Raw genomic sequence first — 20,702 nt, 5'->3', positions numbered from 1 at the left:
ACAGGAGGCAGCTGATCAATGTTTCTCTCTCATTGGTGTTTCTGGCTCTCTATCCCTCCCCCTTCCTCTCTGTAAAAAAATCAATAAAATATATTTTTAAAATTAAAAAAAAAAAAGATGATCCGTGCCTGCTCTGACAGAATTTACAGTCCCAGCAACGACTATACTAAAATTTGGCACTAAGTCTGAGTGTGGGGAAGGGGGCAAAGGGTCAAACCAGTGACCTGACCATCTCTCCTCTCACAGTCACAAACACTGGAGACCAGTTGCAGATCATTCAACAGGAGCAAATCCCTTCATTGCCCAAAACCTTTTTTCTAGTTTGCTAAAGCAGCCAAGAATGGGGTGGGGCTTCCACCTATGAAAAGTAAAAAGCTCTGCCGCATTATCCCCACACAGGAGAGCATGGCCAGGCGGGTTGCAATTGTGGGAGCCGGGGTCAGTGGCCTGGCCTCCATCAAGTGCTGCCTGGAGGAAGGTCTGGAGCCCACCTGCTTTGAGAGGAGCGATGACCTTGGGGGCCTGTGGAGATTCACAGTAAGTGGAGTTTCAATCACTTTGTTGTGTCTATTTAGAAGAGGTTGAAGTGGCTGGGACGAGCCAGGAAAGCCCAGGACGGGGTGGGGGGGGTGGGGGGGGACCGGAGCAGAACCAGGGGGCTGAGGCAAGACCAGAGATAGCAGTGTTTGTGGCAAAGGTATAAATACAGCCCAGGAGGTGCAGCCTCTGCCTGCAAGACTGAGCTGCAAGTGCCTGCTTCTTTTTCTAGCCCGGCTCTATCTGAAATTAAATAGCACAGGGCTCAGTATACAATGGGTTCTATCCTCAAGGTCCTGCTTTCCAGGCAATCTCAGTCCTCGCCAAGAATAATCAGAAGTCAAGAATGCAGGTTTGGAGTTTTTTTGTTCCCTGAGCAAAATAAATATTCTCAAATCTCAGCAGGGCTACAGTCTGGACTGGAGACGGGGCTGAGGTGAGGAAGGAGGACATAAAGCCCATCAGTGACTGATTTGGGGTCCAGGCAGTTATAAAGGCCCTGCTGGAAGCACGAGAAACCCTATAAGCTCCATGGCTCAGCCTGGGAAATATTAGCATTAGATCTCCACAAACCTCCAATTTTCCCTCCTTCTCAGGAGGGCAAGAACATTTCCCCTGAGCCTGAAATGTGTGTGGAGGAATAGTGACAGGAAGCAAGGTGTCATGTATCCCAGCCTCAGAGTCCCTGAAATAGAACATTCCTGTATTACAGAGGGTAGTATTTGGAACTGGAATAAAGAAATTATTTTCAAACTCAGTGAGCCAAGTTCCAGAGAGGCTGAGGTTGCATAGGCCAGCTGGGCTCACATAGAGAACTATGTATCTTGAAATATGTCCAACCACTGAACTGATCATCATTGCGTACAGACCTCCGAAAGGGAACTGATAAAAGAGCACAGCTGTTCCCACAATTAAACTGCCTATGTTCCAATTGGATACAGAAACCCAATACTCAGGCCATTGTAAACCCCACCCCTTGCCGCCACATGTCCATTGAAGACAATGTTAATCAAGCATGATACCCCTCCTCTGATGAGCCTCAGTATCCTTCTTAACACAACTCTCCCGAGAAGAACTACTAATCCATCAGAGTGGGGACTAAAACTGCCCAAGTAAGGGCACTTCTAATAGTGTTTCACTATACACACGGTTGTCAAACCTCAAAACCTTTTACCTGCTTCTTCTCCAAAGTCCTAAATCCCATAAGTTGCACTTTACTGCTGCTTATCGATCCCACCTCTCTTGCTTTCAACTATCATTGCCTCTGCTCAGGCTCTCATTAGCAAGCACATGGATTTGTGTCTTAGGCTCCTAATTAGCCTCCTTCCTTTCCAGATCCCTTGAACTCACCTTTTATAGAACCAGAATTATCTTTCCAAAATTCCACATTCAAACATTAGGGAGACTGCCATAACTTTCCTATAGAATCTAAATTCCTTAGACTTTAGATATGAAATCTTTCATAATCTGAACCCTGCTTCTCTATAATCAACACCCCATGGTGAAACCGGTTTGGCTCAGTGGATAGAGCGCCGGTCTGCGGACTCAAGGGTCCCGGGTTCGATTCCGGTCAGGGGCATGTGCCTTGGTTGCGGGCACATCCCCAGTGGGGCATGTGCAGGAGGTGGTTGATCTATATCTCTCTCTCATTGATGTTTCTAACTCTTTCTCCCTTCTTCTCTGTAAAAAATCAATAAAATATATATTTTTTTAAAAAACACCCCATGAAACCAAAGAACCTAGGAATTGCCCATTATTCAGATCCTACTTCCTGGCTTCCATCTATTTCCATATTCTCCTGTACTTTGCTGTGATACTGTGTGAATTTGGGCAGGTGAGCTCATCCCAGATTTATTTGTTAGCATGTGCTGAGTGAAATTATAATTCTGATCATGAAATTCATAATGGGATCCCATGTTCATCATCTCTGAAGGGCAGGATAGCAAATCCCACTAGAAGGTGACAGGTGGCATATGTCATCTGGATTACCTTAATATTGGTCAGTGTGTAGTTGTATAAGAACTAGCATCCATTTCATGGGTGTGCCCTCACATGCACAAACACATCCATGCTCATGTGCACGCACTGTCTGTACAGGAACATGTTGAAGAAGGCAGAGCCAGCCTCTACAAGTCCGTGGTTTCCAACAGCTGCAAGGAGATGTCCTGTTACCCAGACTTTCCATTTCCAGAAGATTATCCAAACTATGTGCCCAATTCTCAATTCCTGGAATATCTCAAAATGTATGCAAACCAGTTCAACCTTGTGAAATGCATTCAATTCAAGGTAAGACACAGCATCAATCAATAGTCAGCCTGTTTTTTGTGCTCTCTGTAGCCTAGACTTGGGAAATGAACTGGCAAGACTGATGTGACCTGGCTAGATTCCTTTTTCCCTTGTACCTAACCAACCCCAAGTGAATCTAAAGTTAGAGGTAACTACTTTGTGTAAAGATTCACATGCATTACATTATTTTTTTGTAATGCTGATATACAAATATCCTAAGAAGCCTTAAATATATATTTTTTCAACTTGGGCCAATTGCCTGCCGGAGGTAAACTGAGAACTATCAGTGCCTGTATACTCTCTTCTTTGCTATCCTTTGATCGGGACTGGCATGTACAATGGCCCATACACATATCTTTGAGAATAGAAAAATCTTTAAATATTCTTCTTCTTACTAGCCCTACTCATCTCCCTTCCCATTTTGGAGGACAGAGAGGGAGGAAGGTAGAAGGACATTAATAAGTGAATAGATCATCTTTTTCTTTCTTGTCTCCTTTTCTTATTCCTCTCCAAAAATCAAAACAAAAAAAAAATATGAAAATCTATGTGTTTCCCTTCTCCTGCTTCCCTCCCTTTTGAAGGTGGGTATGTTGAGGAATCCATAAGGAACTACACAGAAAAAGCAACATAAATGGGAAGGTAGATGAAAACAAGTAACAAAAATTATTTACATTCACAACTTTTAAAATACTCCTGCTCAAAACAAACTCGAAGACATATCTCCACCTCCATGTTCACTGCAGCATTATTTACAATGGCCAAGACATGGAAACAACCTAAGAGTCCCCTGATGGATGAATGGATAGAGAGAATGTGTGTGTGTGTGTATGTGTGAGTGTGTGTGTTCAGCCATTTTTTGAAAAGTAGAAAAAAAAACCTGCCATTTGCAACAACATGAATAGACCTTGAGGGAATTATGCTAAGTGAAATAAATCAGAGAAAGACAAATATTATATGATCTTACTTAAATATAGAATCTAAAAATATGAACTCATAGAAACAGAGAATGGATTGGTAATTCCAGAGATAGCCCAATTCAATTTATAGGATTATGCTTATCAATTATGTAGAATCTGTGCTCTGGAATGTTTGAAATGTCAACTGGCACATCAGCCTTACTGGAACCTTGACAACTATTTAGCACATCTGTGATTCTTTCTTCAGACTGAAGTATGCAGGGTAACTAAACGTCCAGATTTTACTGTCACTGGCCAATGGGAGGTGGTCACCCTGCATGAAGGGAAGCAAGAGTCCGCCATCTTTGATGCCATCATGGTCTGCACAGGTTTCCTCACTAACCCACATCTGCCACTGGACTCCTTTCCAGGTATAACATTTTCTGCAGTTGACCTTAATTTGTTTCATGGAGCTATCTGATACTTGGTTTGTCTGGAATGAATGCCTATGGCTCCTCTGTTAAGTAATTAAAGTTGTTTTCCTAGTCTGCAGTTCCTAACCAGTTTTTGGCTTTCATATGTTCCAAACAACCTATGAGTACCGAAGAATAGAATGAGTAATTAACAAGCAGTTTTATGCTTCACTTAAGACAAGTTGGTAGCCTAAGCACATTGCCAAGTTGAGTTTAGAGGCCACCAAAAGTCAATCAGTGACTAAAGGAAAAAGCAGTTTAATTTTTGAGAAGTTTTTTTGGGTTTTTTTGTTTTTTTTATTATAGGAGTCATAGCAATTACCATGGCACTGGGTCACTCATCAACAGGGAGATGAGTCTTGGGAGGCAAGTGAAGACATCTTTTTCTGTCTTTTGCAACTAAGATTCATGTTAATTGCCATCAAATATCAACTGGGTTACAATTCAGAGGAAATAGAAAATGCAATAGTTGGTTTATTTCCTCTGCAGTAAGCATTCAAAAAGTTAAAACTTTAGGAAATTTTTCTCTAAATATGACCTGTAGTGATCTCAAGGTTCATCTTCCAATAAATTCACGTTTCCACTGGTTCTCAGACTGACCCCAGAGGTTACTCAAGTCAGGTCAGATTAAGATAAAGTATATCCCAAAAACTGCCATAGGACAAAATCATTGAAGAAAAGCAGCAAGTTCAGTCTTCTTCCCAATACAGGAAACTGCTACATTATCCCTGAGAGAGGCTTACCATCTCTGCTTGAACACACTCAACAATGGACTCTCACCACCCCACATGAGAACCCAATACTTAGTCAGTTGTTGCCTGCAGAGAAAATTATTGAGCAGTGAATTACTCCAACTCCTAAGGAGTGCCTATATAGGATCACTCCAAGAATCAAGTTCCATAGCATTGAGAGTGCATTGCATTTACCTAGAGTATATTGCACAAGGTTCTAAGAATGTAAAAGTAAGTAAGAGACCATGCAGCCTGTATGGAAACAGTGGATTTTTGTAGGTGTCTGATAGAGAAATGACAATCCACAAATAACCTGGAGTGAAAATAGTACTCATTTTACAATAAACTCATATATACATATACCTTCAATGGTCCTGGATCTGCTCACCAGGTGTAACTCAAGTCAGATCAGATTAGGAGAAAGCATACTCTAAAAGCAATTAGCTTGAAGCCCAGGAGATATAGATTCAATTAACAAATTAAATTACCTTGGGCCTTGCACTTAACCTTCCTACCCATCTGTTTCCTCACCAGTAAGTGAGGGACTCTTATTCCTTTCTTGTTAAAATTCTATATGAATCAAATTTTATATATATTTGATGTTCTGTCAAATATAGGATCTTCTGTCAACCCTTAACCGGTAATGATTCCGTACATTTTTCTTTATAAATCTTTTTGGCATGATATTTCAATTTAATAGTTAATTATCTAATAAATAAAACTAGAGGCCTATTTAGTGAAATGAAGAACCTCCATTGAATAAATAATAACTCACTAATTTCTGTAGCTCGCAAAGTCATGTATTCATATTTCAGATTTTCTTAAAATTGAGTACGCAGTTATAAACAACCTAAATAATGTGTCTAAAGGATGTCACTGATTGAACAATACTTATGTGTTACTCACTGATTCTGTAAAGTCTCTAGTTAACATCTTTTTTTTTTCTATAGGTATAAATACATTTGAAGGTCAATACTTTCATAGCCGACAGTATAAACATCCAGATATATTTAAGGACAAGAACGTTCTTGTGATTGGAGTGGGAAATTCTGGCACAGACATTGCTGTGGAGGCCAGCCATGTGGCAAAAAAGGTAAAGTTCTTTGGTTTTCTTAGTTTTAACTGTTTTTTATTTCAATTATGATTGCTATTGAACCCATCAATAATTTTTAAATTTATTTTTCAATTAGAGTTGGCATGCCATATTATATTAGTTTCAGGTATACAACATAGTGAATAGATTTTATATAACTTATGAAGTATTCCCTCTGATAAGTCTAGAGTCCCTCTAGAGCCATACAATTGTTACAATATTATTGACTATATTCCCTATAGTGTACTTTACATCCCCATGATTATTTTTACAACAGCCAAGGAGGTATCATTTTCAATGTGATTTAATGAAGAACTTCATCTTAAGACACATGCTTCAGGCAAACAGTGTTGGACACAATGATAAATTATGAAAGGAATAAAAGTGCCTAAAACATATTCAACATGAATTTTTAAAGAATTTTTTCCTAAATGTTTATAAATTTTAATGCAAATTTCAGGTGGCATCTTTCCTCCAAAACCTACTCCTCAGACTTCCTATCTTTGTTGTTGAGAGCTACCAGAGGTGTCTGTTTCTTACCCAGTTCCATAAGTCAGACAATCCTGGCTGTTTCTCCAGGCTAAGCTCTCCCATTTGCTCCCCCCTTTTTGAATTACTTGCCACCATCATCATCAGATCCATATCACCCCACACTACAGCTGTGACATTGTCCTCCTAATAATAATTGTAGAAATAGACAATATTTATTGGGGTTTACTCTGTGCCAAGTGCTTCACTAAGTTCACTGCCCCAACCAATTACTGAAGCAAGCCACTGATGCAGGTACTGTTAGTAGCCTGACTCCAGGTAAAGAAATTGAGGCTTAGAGAGGTTAAGCAACCTGGCTAAGATTGTAACCCTAGCAGGTGGTGGAGCCAGTCTTCAAATCCAAGTATCTTTAATTCAAAGCCCCTGTCCCTAATTCTGCCCTGCACCCACCCGGTCCATCCCCCCAGATGCCCGACCACCAACAAATAAATCCTCTGAAAAGCCTGCTCTTGTTACAACACTCTTATGTTAAAATATTTAAAATTTTTAATAACTCCCCTATCTAAAATAATAGCAATAAGTTGTAGATGTATTCACTCTGTGTTATAGGGTTCTCCATAATCTGGTCCAAATCTGCATTTTAACTTGAAACAGCCTCCCCTTACTTTCCTACACAACATCAACTACAGTATAGCCTGACAAGTGTATTCTGAGCCCTTTCCAATCCTGTGCCTCCATTTCCACCTTCAATCACATCACATACCCCTTTTGCAGTACCATTTTCTCTCTATTACCAATGACATTCCAAGCTATCTCACCCCAACACAAAGGGATCTCTCCCTAGTAAGAATTGATGTGATACTTGTAATATACACTCCTCAGTTAACAAGTTTTAACTCTTACTATTGCTAATCACATTTATAGTATACATTTTCTTTCCCACTATGCTATAAACTCATTGAGAGCCATTTGGCCAACAAATACATATTCGTTGTTGGCTTCTGATGTGCTGAATGTTGCACCAGGCACTGGGGATACACTGAAGAACACAACAAGTTCCCCCTACCAAGGAGCACATAGCCGTAGGGAGAACAGATGCTGGTAACAAGTATAAATAACTAGATCAATAATTGCAAGAGTGAAAGTAGCCAAATTTTACATAAAGAAAAATGACTGGGAGTTTATAACTTTGATATTCCCTTCTTAAACTTTCAAATAAAGGACTTGATGACTGATTTGTTGATTGATTGATTTGGAAAGACTTAGCAGTATGGTGAAGTCATCCCAAAGAAAGAGAAAGGAGGTCCTGAAACAAAAATTAGCATAGTCTCATCCACTATGACCACCACATGTGGGAAGCAGATTATTGGATCGATGTTTCTAATCACTTGGAAATTTCTTCAGTCAGAAAACATGTGTTGGCGCACATCTAATCATTTCTCTATCAACCAAGAAACTCTTCTCCGTTTAAAACAAAATTCGTATCTACCAATATCTCCTATATAATTCTATATCACGACAAAGAGGCAGGTTCAGTACAAATATGTCCGATGTACAGTTATTGATAGACTCACAACTCTTTCTCTACATTTCCTGTATTGCATATACTGCTCCATTATAAGGCCAAACAGCACATATGATAAAAACACTGACACTGTAGTCTGGTTGCTACACCCCAGTTTGTTGTGGGGAAGCCATCTGTTAAATCAGTTTGTTTTGTATCTGTTGAGTAACAGACCGGTGGACTAAATTTCCTGAGTTTTAAACAGTTGTTTAGACAACTTCTTATTGTTTATGTACAAAAAAAAAAACAAAAAAAAAAAAAACTATCAGCTTTGAGAATTCAGTCAGCTGGTAAATTTAGTCACTCTATAAATAAAAATAAAGTCCACCAAAACTAACTGTATTACTGAATTTTACTGCCAGTTCAAACAATTGTTTCAATTGAAATCTTTTCTTGACACCTTTTAATTGCTGCCACACCTTGTTCTTATTTTCTCCAATTATTATAATACTAGTGGCCCAGTGCACGATATTTGTGCACCTGGGGGGAGAGGGGGAGGGTCCCCCAGCCTGGCCTGTGCCCTGTCACAGTGCAGGAGCCCCACAATCCATTGCGCCAAAGAGGTAGGCCCATCCAGGGCTCCTTGATGAGTTGCCCCAAAGAGGTAGGCCAGAGCCAGGGGAAGCCTGCAGACCCCTGGCGCAGGCATGAGGGGAGGCCTCTGCTGTGGCCTCACCCTCGTCCCTGCCACTGCAAATCCCTGTACACTCATGCCTGCTGCGTGTGCAGCCTGCTGATTGGTCGTTATACCTGAGGGCATCCCAACCAATTTGCATATTACCCTATTATCAGTATAGATGTCTTAAGGCATTTTAATACTTTAGGTACTCAAACCATTATCTTTAAGGCGTTGGTGGTATAGTGGTGAGCATAGCTGCCTTCAAACCATTATCTTTAACTTTAGAATAGAAGTTGAGGGAGCCAAACTATCTCGTCAGGGATATATTTTGAAGGTGGCAGACTTTTTTATGTCATTCAACATATGCAATTTCTCAAATCTCTGGCAGGCCAGCACTGTTCACTTTGTCAGACCGAGTGACCTCTCTGATTGCTTCCAGGTGTTCCTTAGCACCACTGGAGGGGCCTGGGTGATGAGCCGAGTCAGTGCGTCGGGCCTCCCATGGGACATGCTGTTCATGACTCGATTTCATAACATGTTGAGAAATTCTCTCCCAACTCCAGTTGTAACTTGGTGGATGTCAAGAAAGATAAACAGCTGGTTCAATCATGAAAACTATGGCTTAGCACCAGAAAATAGGTAAATATGAGGTATCTGCAGAGGGCTATTAGGAGAAGCCAGGTACTTCTCTCGGCATATCCAAACCAGGAAATAGCATGACAACATGCCTGAATATGAAGGAAAATTTCATACACACTTCCTTGATCATCGTAGCTAATGGTTTTTGTGTTCTCAGTAAGTAAAATTATGAATTTTACCTTGTCAACAACCTTTAAAGTGAGTAGTATTATAATCTCCCCTTTACTGTGGGTAAACTGGGGCTTAGAGAGGAAGTTCAGTCATTTGTGCAAGCTCATTTAGCAATCTGTGAGCTTTGTGACCTTGACGAGTTACTTAAATCTCAGCTACAGCAATCCTTCAACATTATCTTGTATTAGTTTCAGGTGTACAGCGTAGTGGTTAGACCGGTGGTCAGCAAACTGTGGCTCGTAAGCCACATGCGGCTCTTTGGCCCCTTGAGTGTGGCTCTTCCACAACACGTACAGTGTTGAAAGTTCATGGCCCGTGCGTAGAAGTCTATTTTCAGCTCTCAAAAGAAATTTCAATCATTGTACTGTTGATATTTGGCTCTGTTGACTAATGAGTTTGCCGACCACTGGGTTAAACAAAGATACTTTACAAAGTGTTGCCCCTCTCTCTCATCATCATCATCAATGATGAGAATCATTGACTGGCTGCCTCCTACAAGCCCCCTACTGGGGATTCAGTCTGAAACCCGAGAAGCGGGACAAATTGTTAGAAATCGGGACGGTCCCGCCAAAAGCGGGACGTCTGCTCACCTTACCAAAGAGGTAACTTTTCTGCCGGGAAACTGACCCCTCCGAAGGCGGCGGCGGGTGGGAGAAAGCCCTGGCCCTGGGCGCCTCCCAACAATGTCAAATACACGCCTCTGTGGGGAGCAGTGACTCCTAAGAGACACCCGAACGCTGAATGAGCAGCTTCTGACAGCAAACGAGAGAAAGAGGCCGAGCAGAGAAGGCTGGAAGGCGGGAACCCTCCGGGAGCTGCAGGCCTCCCCCCGCAGAGGAACAGGCCACACGCGCCATTACGGCCCCTCCACCCGGACAGACAGGGCGGCTGCGGCCGCTCTGCTGGGGGCTTCGCCTACCTGTGGGTTCCCAGTGCACAGGCCCAGCTGCGTGGCCTGGAGCCTTTGGCCTTCGAACAAAAGGGACAGGCGGGAGCGCCAGGCCCGCCCCGCAGGCTCTGCCCGCGCCCAGTGCGCATGCCTGGCTCTGCCGGAAGTGCACGCACCTGGAGCTGCACCTGGTGCTGTGCAGCCCTCTGTTCTCCACCCACCGCCTTCAGGACACCAAGCCTGACAGAGGGGCAGAGGCTGGGGAAGGGCAGACTCCGGAAGCCCTGGCCGAGGAGCCAGTGAGCACCATTCTTTTCCTTTTTTTCTTTTTTTCTTTTTTCTTTTTTTTTTATATATATATTTTATTGATTTTTCACAGAGAGGACAGGAAAGGGATAGAGAGCTAGAAACATCGATGAGAGAGAATCATCCACCAGCTGCCTCCTGCACACCCCCTACTGGGGATTTATCTGAAGAAAACAAAAACATGAGTTTAAAAATATCTATGCACCCATATGTTCATTGCAGCATTACTAGTAATAGCCAACATATGGAAGTAACCTAAATGTGTGTGGATAGCTAAATGGATAAAGAAGATGTGGTATGGTCATATTCAGCAATAAAAGAAATGAAATCTTGCCATTTGTAACAACATGAATAGACCTACAGGATAGTATGCTAAGTGAAATACGTATTATATCACTTCTAGGTGGAATCTAAAATAGCAAAATAAGTAAATAAATACGACAAAACAAACAAACAAACTCATAGATATAGAGAACAAGCTGATGGTTGCCAAAGGGCAGGATGGGTAGGAAAAGTTGGGGAGCCCAGGTTTTTTGAGGATGTGTCCGTGCAGAATCATTGATTGTAACAAAAGCACCACTCTGGTGGGGGATCTGGATGGGGGAGGCTTTGTGTGAGGAGGGCAAAGGATATATGGTACATCTCTGTACTTTCAACTTAATTTTGCTGTGAACCTAAAACTGCAATAAGTTATAAAGCCTATTTTTTTTAATGTGTTAAGCTCAGGAATAATTTTAAAAAGACTGGCACCTCCTGTCTAGCCAGGAGCAGGATCTCAGAATGAAGACAGGAGTGGGGAGGCAAGAGGGCTGCTGTATTGTCCCCTGGCAGATATATCTCTCCTGTGTTTTTTGTTCAGGATGCAGATGAAAGAGCCTGTGATAAATGATGAGCTCCCAGGCCGAATCATCACTGGGAAAGTGCTCATCAAGCCAAGCATAAGGGAGGTGAAGAAAAGCTCTGTCGTATTTAACTACTCCCCAAAGGAACAGCCCATTGACATCATCGTCTTTGCCACTGGATACACCTTTGCTTTCCCCTTCCTTGATGAAACTGTGGTGAAAGTCGAAGATGGTCAGGCATCGCTGTACAAGTACATCTTCCCCGCACATCTGGAAAAGCCAACCCTGGCTGTCATTGGCCTCATCAAACCCTTGGGCTCCATGGTACCCACAGGAGAAACTCAAGCTCGATGGGCTGTTCAAGTCCTGAAAGGTAAGTGCGTGAGAAACAGCAGGTGTGTTCTGTTAGCCATGTTGTACTGGATACTGGAAATTTCTAGACCCTCCCTCACTCCTATCCAAAGCAACAGAATCTTTTTTTAATTAAATATATTTTAATTGACTTCAGAGAAGAAGGGAGAGGGAGAAATAGAAATATCAATGATGAGAGAGAATCATTGATTGGTTGCCTCCAGCACACCCCCTACAGGAGATTGAGCCCATAACCCGGCCATGTGCCCTTGGCTGGAATCAAACCTAGGATCTTTCAGTCCCCAGTGGATGCTCTATCCACTGAGCCAAACCAGCTAAGGCCAAAGCAACAGAATCTTTAAAAGCAGAATGCATTCTATTATTTGCTGAATTACACTACCATAATGAACATGTGCCATTATCAGCACAAAAGATAAGCCAGAGCTCAAAAAAAATCAGTTAGGTTGACTGAATGGACTACTTCAATTACAATTTAAGAATTCAACCAATTCAATGACAAAGTTCAGGCAAACCAGATGTGGACTTCTGTCATATCAAGTAAGTAGCAAGATGACCAGATGCTGATCTTTTGGTCCAGGAACATACCAACCACCAGGCCACTGAAGCTTCTAGCACATTTGCCAGAAGAGCCGACGAGTAGCTGGGCACTAATAATAAATGCTGAGCAGTGGGAAAGCATCTTTACCCACTAAGCAAGCACCTAAATCTAAAGTTAAATTGCATTTTTGTTTGTTTTACAGGTGTGACTAAATTACCCCCTCGAAGTGTCATGATAGAAGAAGTTAATGTCAGGAAAGAGAACAGGCCTAGTGGGTAAGTTAACAACTTTTGTGCCCTTTTTGAATTATAACTGAAATTGGCAAAAACCATAACAAAGAGAGGTGAGGGTTACACCATAGAAAAAAGCGCCTGAGACTTAGAGGGGAAAAAACAAGTCTGTTTAAGAAGAGAGGAGGAAAGGGAAATTGAGACGTTTTAATGCACATGTGTCAAACACAAGGCCCGCGGGCCAAATCCGTCCCACCAGGCCTTGCAATGTGGCCCGCACTGCACTGTCATCACTGCACTCCGCTGCGTTTCCATCACAATGACAGTTTATGACTGTTCAGTAAACCATTCGGCCCGCGATTTAGGCTGGATTTTAGATTTTGACCCCTTCTCTGATTGAGTTCGACACCCCTATTAATGTCTCAAAATATCACTTCAAATTATGGTCATCTTGCACCACATGGAGTTTGGATTCTAAATCAAACATCGTTAACACGCCTCTACCAGACACATTATTCCATACCTTCTCCGTGATCAGAAGGCAAACAGGTTTGTCTACTCTGACACCAGAAGGGTCTGCTCATGTATTCATTCAACAAACCTGTATTCAGTTGTCTTATTTCATTCAGACCCAATCTAGAGCAAGTCTGCAAATTATGGCCTGGTGGCCAAATCTACCAACCACTTGTTTTATTCTTTTACATTTTTTTAAATGTATTTTATTGATTTTTTTACAGAGAGAAAGGGAGAGGGATAGAGAGTTAGAAACATCGATCAGCTGCCTCTTGCACACCCCCTACTGGGGATGTGCCTGCAACCAAAGTACATGCCCTTGACCAGAATCGAACCAGGGACCCTTCAGTCTGCAGGCCATCGCTCTATCCATTGAGCCAAACCAGTCAGGACTAGTCTTTTACATTTTTAAATGGCTGAGGGGAAAAGGAAAATGAAAATATTTTGTAATATGAGAAAATTATATGAAATTCAGTGGCCATAATGTTGTATTAGAACATAGCCTCACTCATTAATTTACTTACTGCCTATGGCTGCTTTCAAGTTATAACAGCAGAGTTGAGGAGCTGCAATGAGACCATAATATAGTGCATGAAGCCTCAAATACTGACCCTCCAGCATTTTGCAGAATACATTTGTTGGCGCCTTTCCTAGAGAAGAGGTTTCCACTTTTCTACTCTGTGTCTGTCATTCAAGGGCCAAAGAGAATAGAAAGGAGGTGGCAGTAAAGAAAGTGGTCTTGGGCTCCCTCTCTCAATCCTAATCCAACGCAAACATCTTTGTTTTTATCTGTTTTACTGTTTAGGGCTTTGATGTAAAATTTTACTTAAAAAAAAAAAGGTTTCTAAGGACAAAAAAAAGTTTTAAAATCAATGCATTTAAGAAACATATCATTTCTCTCATTCATTCATATATACTTTAAAATTCAAGTATTGACCTCTTTTCATGGTACATCCTCAACCCAGAATATGATTTTATCTCCATTATAGAATTCCCATATAACATAGACCGTTAATTAGAGCTACAAAGTGCAAAAGCTTCTTATCACATAGTTCAATCAATGATTGTAGGGACTAATACCAGCATTAAAGGGCAATTCCACCCTATTGATTTTTGTGGCTTTTTATATTATACATATCTAGCAATAATTGAGTTTTAGAAAGACTTAGGAATAGTAAAAATACTTTTTTTCCCCTAGAAATTGCTAATCATTTGGCAAAAAGAACTAAACTAATAATAGAGGCATTGTGAGTTTTGAAGCACCATATGTATACAGTATCTTTTCGGTGAGACCATTAGATAAACAGCTATGGGCATGAAGGGAAGAACCCAGAAACCATTCCAAATTGCACAGCCTCGTTGTTAACTTTTGGCACTTTTACTTGTTCTAAGATTATGATTGTTTTATCTTTCTGTCTTCCCCTTGCTCCCCAATCTTCCTTTTATAAAGGTTTGGCCTTTGTTACTGCAAAGCCTTACAGTCGGATTATATCACATACATAGATGAACTTCTGACGGATATCAATGCAAAACCCAACCTGCTCTCCATGCTCCTGACAGACCCACGTCTGGCTTGGGCCGTCTTCTTTGGCCCATGCACACCATACCAGTTCCGCCTGACTGGCCCAGGGAAATGGAAAGGAGCCAGAAATGCCATCTTGAACCAGTGGGACCGAACACTCAAGGCCACCCGAACTCGCACTGTACAAGAATCCCCATTTCCCTTTGCAATCTTATTCACTTTCTTTCTGGTTTTGCTTGTGGCTGTTTTCCTGATTTTCCTATAAATAAAAGATTGCCTAAATGGCTTGTCAGATGCACAGAGTAGATTCCCCCGCCTGCCTTTGAATCTGAGAAACACTAGTGATGGTAGCTGAGTTCCTTGCTGTAAAAAGCTCTGTCTTCATGCACAAGGCTGAACAACACAACCCAAAAAATTAGAAAGCTTGTTCAAGTAAATGTCAGTTGATTTGTCCAAGGTATCAGAGCTAATAGGTGGCTAAGTCAGAACATAGGTCTCCAAAACATATATTCAGGCCTCTTGATTTCACCATTGAAGGCTGTGGTTTCTTATGTTGAAATGACTTCAGAAGTCTTAATATATTCTTAATAAGCATACTTATTAAGAATATATTTTTATTGACTTCAGAGAGAGGAAAGGAATTGAACCTGGGGCCCTTCAGTCCAACACTCTATCCATTGAGCCAAACCAGCTAGGGCAATAAAAATATTTTTTAAAAGAGTGATACCATAAAAGTCATAGTATAAGGATATTTCTGTCTCTCTCTTTTTATGCCTAAGAGTGTATATGGATGTGTCTTGAATTTGGTGGGCCTTTCCCTTTGTGTACACCACTATGTTTCTGAATCTCCACATGAATTTTCCCCACTGCTTATACCCACTCTTCTCTGATGATGACCGTGCTAGCCCTATTCTATGGCCAGAGGGTAGACAGATTCAATAGAAAGAAAAGGTTCTCATTCCTATTTTTGAAAGCATTCTATAAACCATACTGGGAAAGAGTATTAAGTTTTATTTATTTGAAAAAAAATCATTTAGTTAGATCCCAGAAATCTAGCAAAAGAGGAAACATTAAACATTGATTTTTGCACATATCCTTTAAGACATTTCATCTCCCAGAGTAATTTGACATTTTCAGAGATTCTTTTTAGTGTATACAAATAGTACCCCTTTGCTGAGCCAGCTTTATGTAACATATCTATCTTTTTACATTTCAATGCCCTGGATCTTTCAACGTGTTCCAGTGGGAGGTCATGGGGGATACTTAGAGAACTGAGCACCGTAACAAAGGTCTAATACTTACTTTTCTTCCCCCTTATTATTTTTTTATTAAATTATTATCTGTGTACATATCTTAACATTGTCCACCCCTACATTCCCTCCCTCCCCAGAATTTTGTGTCCATTGGTTGTACTTATATGCATGTATACAAGTCCTTTGGTTGATCTCTTATCTCCCCCAGATCTCCCTACCCTCCCCACTAAAATACTTACTTAATAGCTGTGTGAGCCTGAGTAAATCATTGACTTTGTCTAAGCTTCAGTTTTCCTTGCTAGAACAGAGGAGTTATAATACATCTTATGTGATAAGGGTATTGTAAAGATTAAATGGAGTGATCTACATACAATGCTTAACCTAAGTCCTGGTGTTTACTGATAGCTATGTTATGTTAACCTCAGCGGGATGTATGTTTTATTGCTTGTTTTACTTTTTCTGAGCCATAGATCTAGCTCCTCATTGGACATTTCCAACAGTATATGTCATGGGCTTCTCAAATGCAATATATACAAAGTTAACCTCATTATCATCCCCAACAGTCCCCCTACTCACTCCCTGATACCATCCTCCTTATTCTGTGTGTGGGGGGGGAAGAGGGGGGAAGTATGTATATCCCCATAATTAACTATACACAATTTAAAAATAAATGGTACTCTGTTCACTTTTAAGTCACCAAAAAATTTTCATTTTCATAACTAAAATGTCCTATCTTGTGTAATAATTAAAACTTGCAACTACATATAATGGTGATGCTTCTCCCTCCCCCAACTGGCACCTGCTTGAGTGGCACCAATTAAGTCAGACAAAGACAAATACTGTATGACTTCATTTCTATTTGCAATCTAAAAAACAAAAATGAATAAACAAAAAAATAGACACAGACCCATAGATATAAAGAACAAACTGATGGTTACCAAAGGGGAGGGAAATGAGGTATTGGAACAAAAACTAATAATAAAACAAAGAAATGTGGACAATTTATGGAAGAGTCAGTATTCAAATTATTTTTTAATATATTTTTATTGATTTTTTACAGAGAGGAAGGGAGAGGGATAGAGAGTTAGAAACATCGATCAGCTGCTTCCTGCATGCCTCTTACTGGGGTTGTGCCTGCAACCAAGGTACAGGCCTTTGACCAGAATCGAACCTGGGTCCCGTCAGTCCGTCAGTTCGATTCTGTCAGAGAGGAAGGGAGAGGGAGAGAGAGATAGGAACATCAATGATGAGAGAGAATCATTGTTAGGCTGCCTCCTGCATGCCTCTACTGAGGCTCAAGCACTCAAGCTGGGCATGTGCCCTGACTGGGAATTGAACCAGTGACTTCTTAGTACCTGGGTCGATGCTCAACCACTGAGGCACACTGGCCAGACTAGAATTGCTTTTAGTGACTTCTGCCATCAGTTAATACATAGAACAACATTATAAGAAAGAATGTACTCCTGCTGAATTTATTGCAGAAATAAGTTATTTTATAATTTATTTATAATAAATATTATTAACACACCGTGAGCTAGACAAATCAATGTTGTACATATATTTTATAAAAATATAAAATATTTATAATACATATTGTCTGCATCACCCAGTGGTCTCTATCCACTGAGCCAAACCCGTTAGAGCTCGAATTATTTTTTTGAGATAAATCAGAAAAATTCAAAGAAGCTGGACCATGTGGAGGTTTGCTTCCATGTGCTACTTCTCTCTCAACTCTCACGGAAATGCTTTGCTCATTGCTCAGGGCTGCACGGGCTTGAGTAATATTAATACATTACTAGTTCTGCAGGCAAGTTTGAGAGATCACACGGGAAATGCAGAAACATTGGCAAATGGCTCCCCCTGCTGACCGAATCTTTAAGAAGCTTTTTTTAAAAAAATAATAATAACCCTTAGTGACTGCTTATGTGTACAACATTGATTTGTTTAGTTTACAGTGTGTTAATTAATCCTGTGTTAATAGGAAGAAACCCCCCACCCCAGGGCTTTCTCCAGTTCATTAAGTGGGTGGTGTGCTTCTGTTTCTCACTGGGGGACACAAGGGTTCCAAATGGGTGGATTGGACTTGTAACTCCCTTGCTACCTACTTCAGAGGACCAAAGATGCTTAAATGGGAGGGGGGGAAACTAAAGCACGTCTTCCCTGCAATCCAACTCACACTCCAGCTTTCTTATCATTTTTTTCTTTCTTGTTTTTTTGTTTTGTTTTGTTTTGTTTGTTTTTGACAGACAGAGAGGGGGAGAGAGAAAAATATTTCGATTTGTTGTTCCATTTACTTATGATGCATTCACTGGTTGATTCTTGTATATACCCTGACCTGGTATCAAACCCAAAACCTTGGCATATTGGGACAATGTTCTAATCAACTAAGCTACCCAGCCAGGGCCAGCTCTTTTATCTGTTTTACATAATGGAGTACCCACTTAATTTTATTAAGGAAAAATGGCATCCTAGTAAATATTTGGAAGCCACTCACTCCTACACTTAATAGAAAAAGATTATATGTATAAATGTCCAACTCCATTATATGTATAAATCTCACTAACTCTCGTCCCAGTTTCTGTGTATAATGGAGATTCCCATGGGTATAGCTGATATTCAAGCCTGAGCTCCTAAAAGACTATGGGATCTCTCAAAGAGACCACTGGGTGATGCAGAACACTGAATTTCTGCAATAAATTCAGCAGGAGTACATTCTTCCTTAGAATGTTGTTCTAGGTATTAACTGATGGCAGAAGTCACTAAAAGCAATTCTAGCCTGGCCAGTGTGCCTCAGTGGTTGAGCATTTACCCAGGTACCAAGAAGTCACTGGTTCAATTTCCAGTCAGGGCACATGCCCAGCTTGGATGCTTGCGCCTCAGTAGGGGACATGCAGGAGGCAGACTATCAGTGATTCTTATCATTGATGTTCCTATCTCTTTCTCCCTCTCCATTCCTCTCTGACATCAATAAAAATGTACTTTTTAAAAAAAAAAACATAAATAAATAAACATTTTAAAAAGCAATTCTCAGAGGGCCCTGACTGGTATGACTCAGTGTATGGAGCGACGCCTGCAGACTGAAAGGTCCCAGGTTCGGTTCCGGTCAGGAAGCATGTATTCAATACCTTGGTTGCGGGCACATCCCCGGTGGGAGATGTGCAGGAGGCAGCTGATCGATATTTTTCATTGACATTTTTAACTCTCTATTCCTCTCCCTTCCTCTCTGTAAAAAAATAAATAAAATATATATTTTTTTAAAAAGCAATTCTCAGAGGGACCACAATAGCCGAATACAAGTAAGCAGGTACCTAATGTTCTAGAAGGATTACATACCCTTTAAAAATCTTCTCTGAATGCTTTGGGCAAGAATGCAGCTCCCTAAAGATATGTGATTAAGGGAGTATCTTCACTTTGACCATCAAGTCTGCCAATTTGTATACAAGCATCCGGACTATACCATAGAGCTTGCCTGCAATTACCTGAGTCTGAAAATGTCTCTGAGCTCATGTTATCATTCGCCTAACTGGTAAAAAGAAGAAAAAATTCCAATGAAGTGTCTTTGTTTCATTTTAGCAGTGCACATTGTAGTGAACCCCTCAAGGTCCTAACTGCAATATATAATCCTGGGTAATTAAATTAATTGACCTGTTAAGATAAAATGAAAATGAATCTATTGATAGGTGTGCTTCCTACCCTCTTAGAGCTTACTTAAGTGGAAAGATGGAAATTAAACAAATCATCACAAAATAAATATGTAATTACAGATTTTGACAAATGCTTCAAACTAAAGGGACAGTCCTGGGAGAGAGAATGACAGAATAACCTGATTTAAACTGCGAAGGGATGTGTTAAGGAAGCTCTCTCAGGAAGTAACATTTAAACTAAGATGTAAAGGATTAGTTTAAAAAGTGGAGGATTAAGGGTATTTCAGGCAAAGAACCACTGGTAGAAAGGCCCTGAGGCAAAAGGGAGTACAGTGCATTGCTGGGCATAGGTCTGCTGGCAATTGGTGAGCAAGGGGATTGATAGGAGAGAATTCTGAAGGATCAAAGCCAAACAAACTGAATAAATCAAGACCGTATAGGCCATGAGAAATGTGTGCATTTCCCTAAGGAAAATGTTGTAAACAAAAAGTATTGCAGAGGAATTTTTTAACAGCCTTATTGAGATAGTAGAGGCCCATTGCACGAATTCGTGCACAGGTGGGGTCCTGCCAGCTCTGCCCCAATTGGGGTGGATTGAGGCTGGGCCTGTCAGGAGGAGGAGATAGCAAGAGGTTGGCCTGCCTGCCTCATCGGAGCTGATTAGGGCCCAATCAAGACTGGGTCGGCTGGGTGGCCACAGGCGATTGGGATTGGGGGCCGATTGGGGGGCCATGGATAGCCCTGCCCCTGATGAGGTGGGGGGCGATCAGGGGTGGAGCCAGCTGGGGGAAAGGAATACAGATGTTGGCGGGCCAGCCCTGCCCCCTATTGGGGTGGGAGGTGCAATCAGGAGTGGGCAGGCTGAGGGAAGGGGCTGTGGACTGATCAAGGTGCGCAGGCTCATCAGAGGCGGAGCTAACCTGGGGGAAGGGCAGAGGGTGGTTTGGCCAGCTGCCCCACCCTCAATCAGAGTGGGAGAGGCCAATCAGGGGTGGGGCTACTGGGGGAGGGGCCGAGGGAGGTTGGCCAGCCCCACTCCCCACCTCATTGGGCCCGTTAGCTGGTGCAGTGGGCATCATAGAGACCTTTCGTTCT

General features: G+C 41.4%; 1 protein-coding gene across 1 annotated transcript; it reads left to right on the top strand.

Annotated features, from left to right (window-relative positions):
• Window positions 1-228: 228 nt before the first annotated feature.
• Window positions 229-15,004, top strand: LOC118721495 (dimethylaniline monooxygenase [N-oxide-forming] 1). Its single transcript, XM_036442534.2, has 8 exons — window positions 229-537; window positions 2,635-2,823; window positions 3,988-4,150; window positions 5,874-6,016; window positions 9,128-9,327; window positions 11,553-11,908; window positions 12,648-12,720; window positions 14,639-15,004. Exons 1-8 carry the CDS (start codon window positions 361-363, stop codon window positions 14,973-14,975), a joined length of 1,638 nt encoding a protein of 545 aa, XP_036298427.2. The 5' UTR covers window positions 229-360; the 3' UTR covers window positions 14,976-15,004.
• The last annotated feature ends 5,698 nt before the right edge of the window (window positions 15,005-20,702 follow it).

This window comes from Pipistrellus kuhlii, unplaced genomic scaffold (assembly GCF_014108245.1).
Source record: "Pipistrellus kuhlii isolate mPipKuh1 unplaced genomic scaffold, mPipKuh1.p scaffold_m20_p_18, whole genome shotgun sequence".
Lineage (NCBI taxonomy): Eukaryota > Metazoa > Chordata > Mammalia > Chiroptera > Vespertilionidae > Pipistrellus > Pipistrellus kuhlii.
The sequence above is the reverse complement of the archived record's forward strand: the minus strand, read 5'-3'. Positions and strand labels throughout refer to the sequence as shown.

Excerpts from the sequence above, each read along its gene's own strand:
- LOC118721495 (XM_036442534.2), top strand. The coding sequence starts at position 361 with ATGAAAAGTAAAAAGCTCTGCCGCATTATCCCCACACAGGAGAGCATG. Across the intron at positions 2,824-3,987 it reads TGAAATGCATTCAATTCAAG|ACTGAAGTATGCAGGGTAAC; the intron begins GTAAGACACAGC and ends TTCTTTCTTCAG. Across the intron at positions 11,909-12,647 it reads GGCTGTTCAAGTCCTGAAAG|GTGTGACTAAATTACCCCCT; the intron begins GTAAGTGCGTGA and ends TTTGTTTTACAG.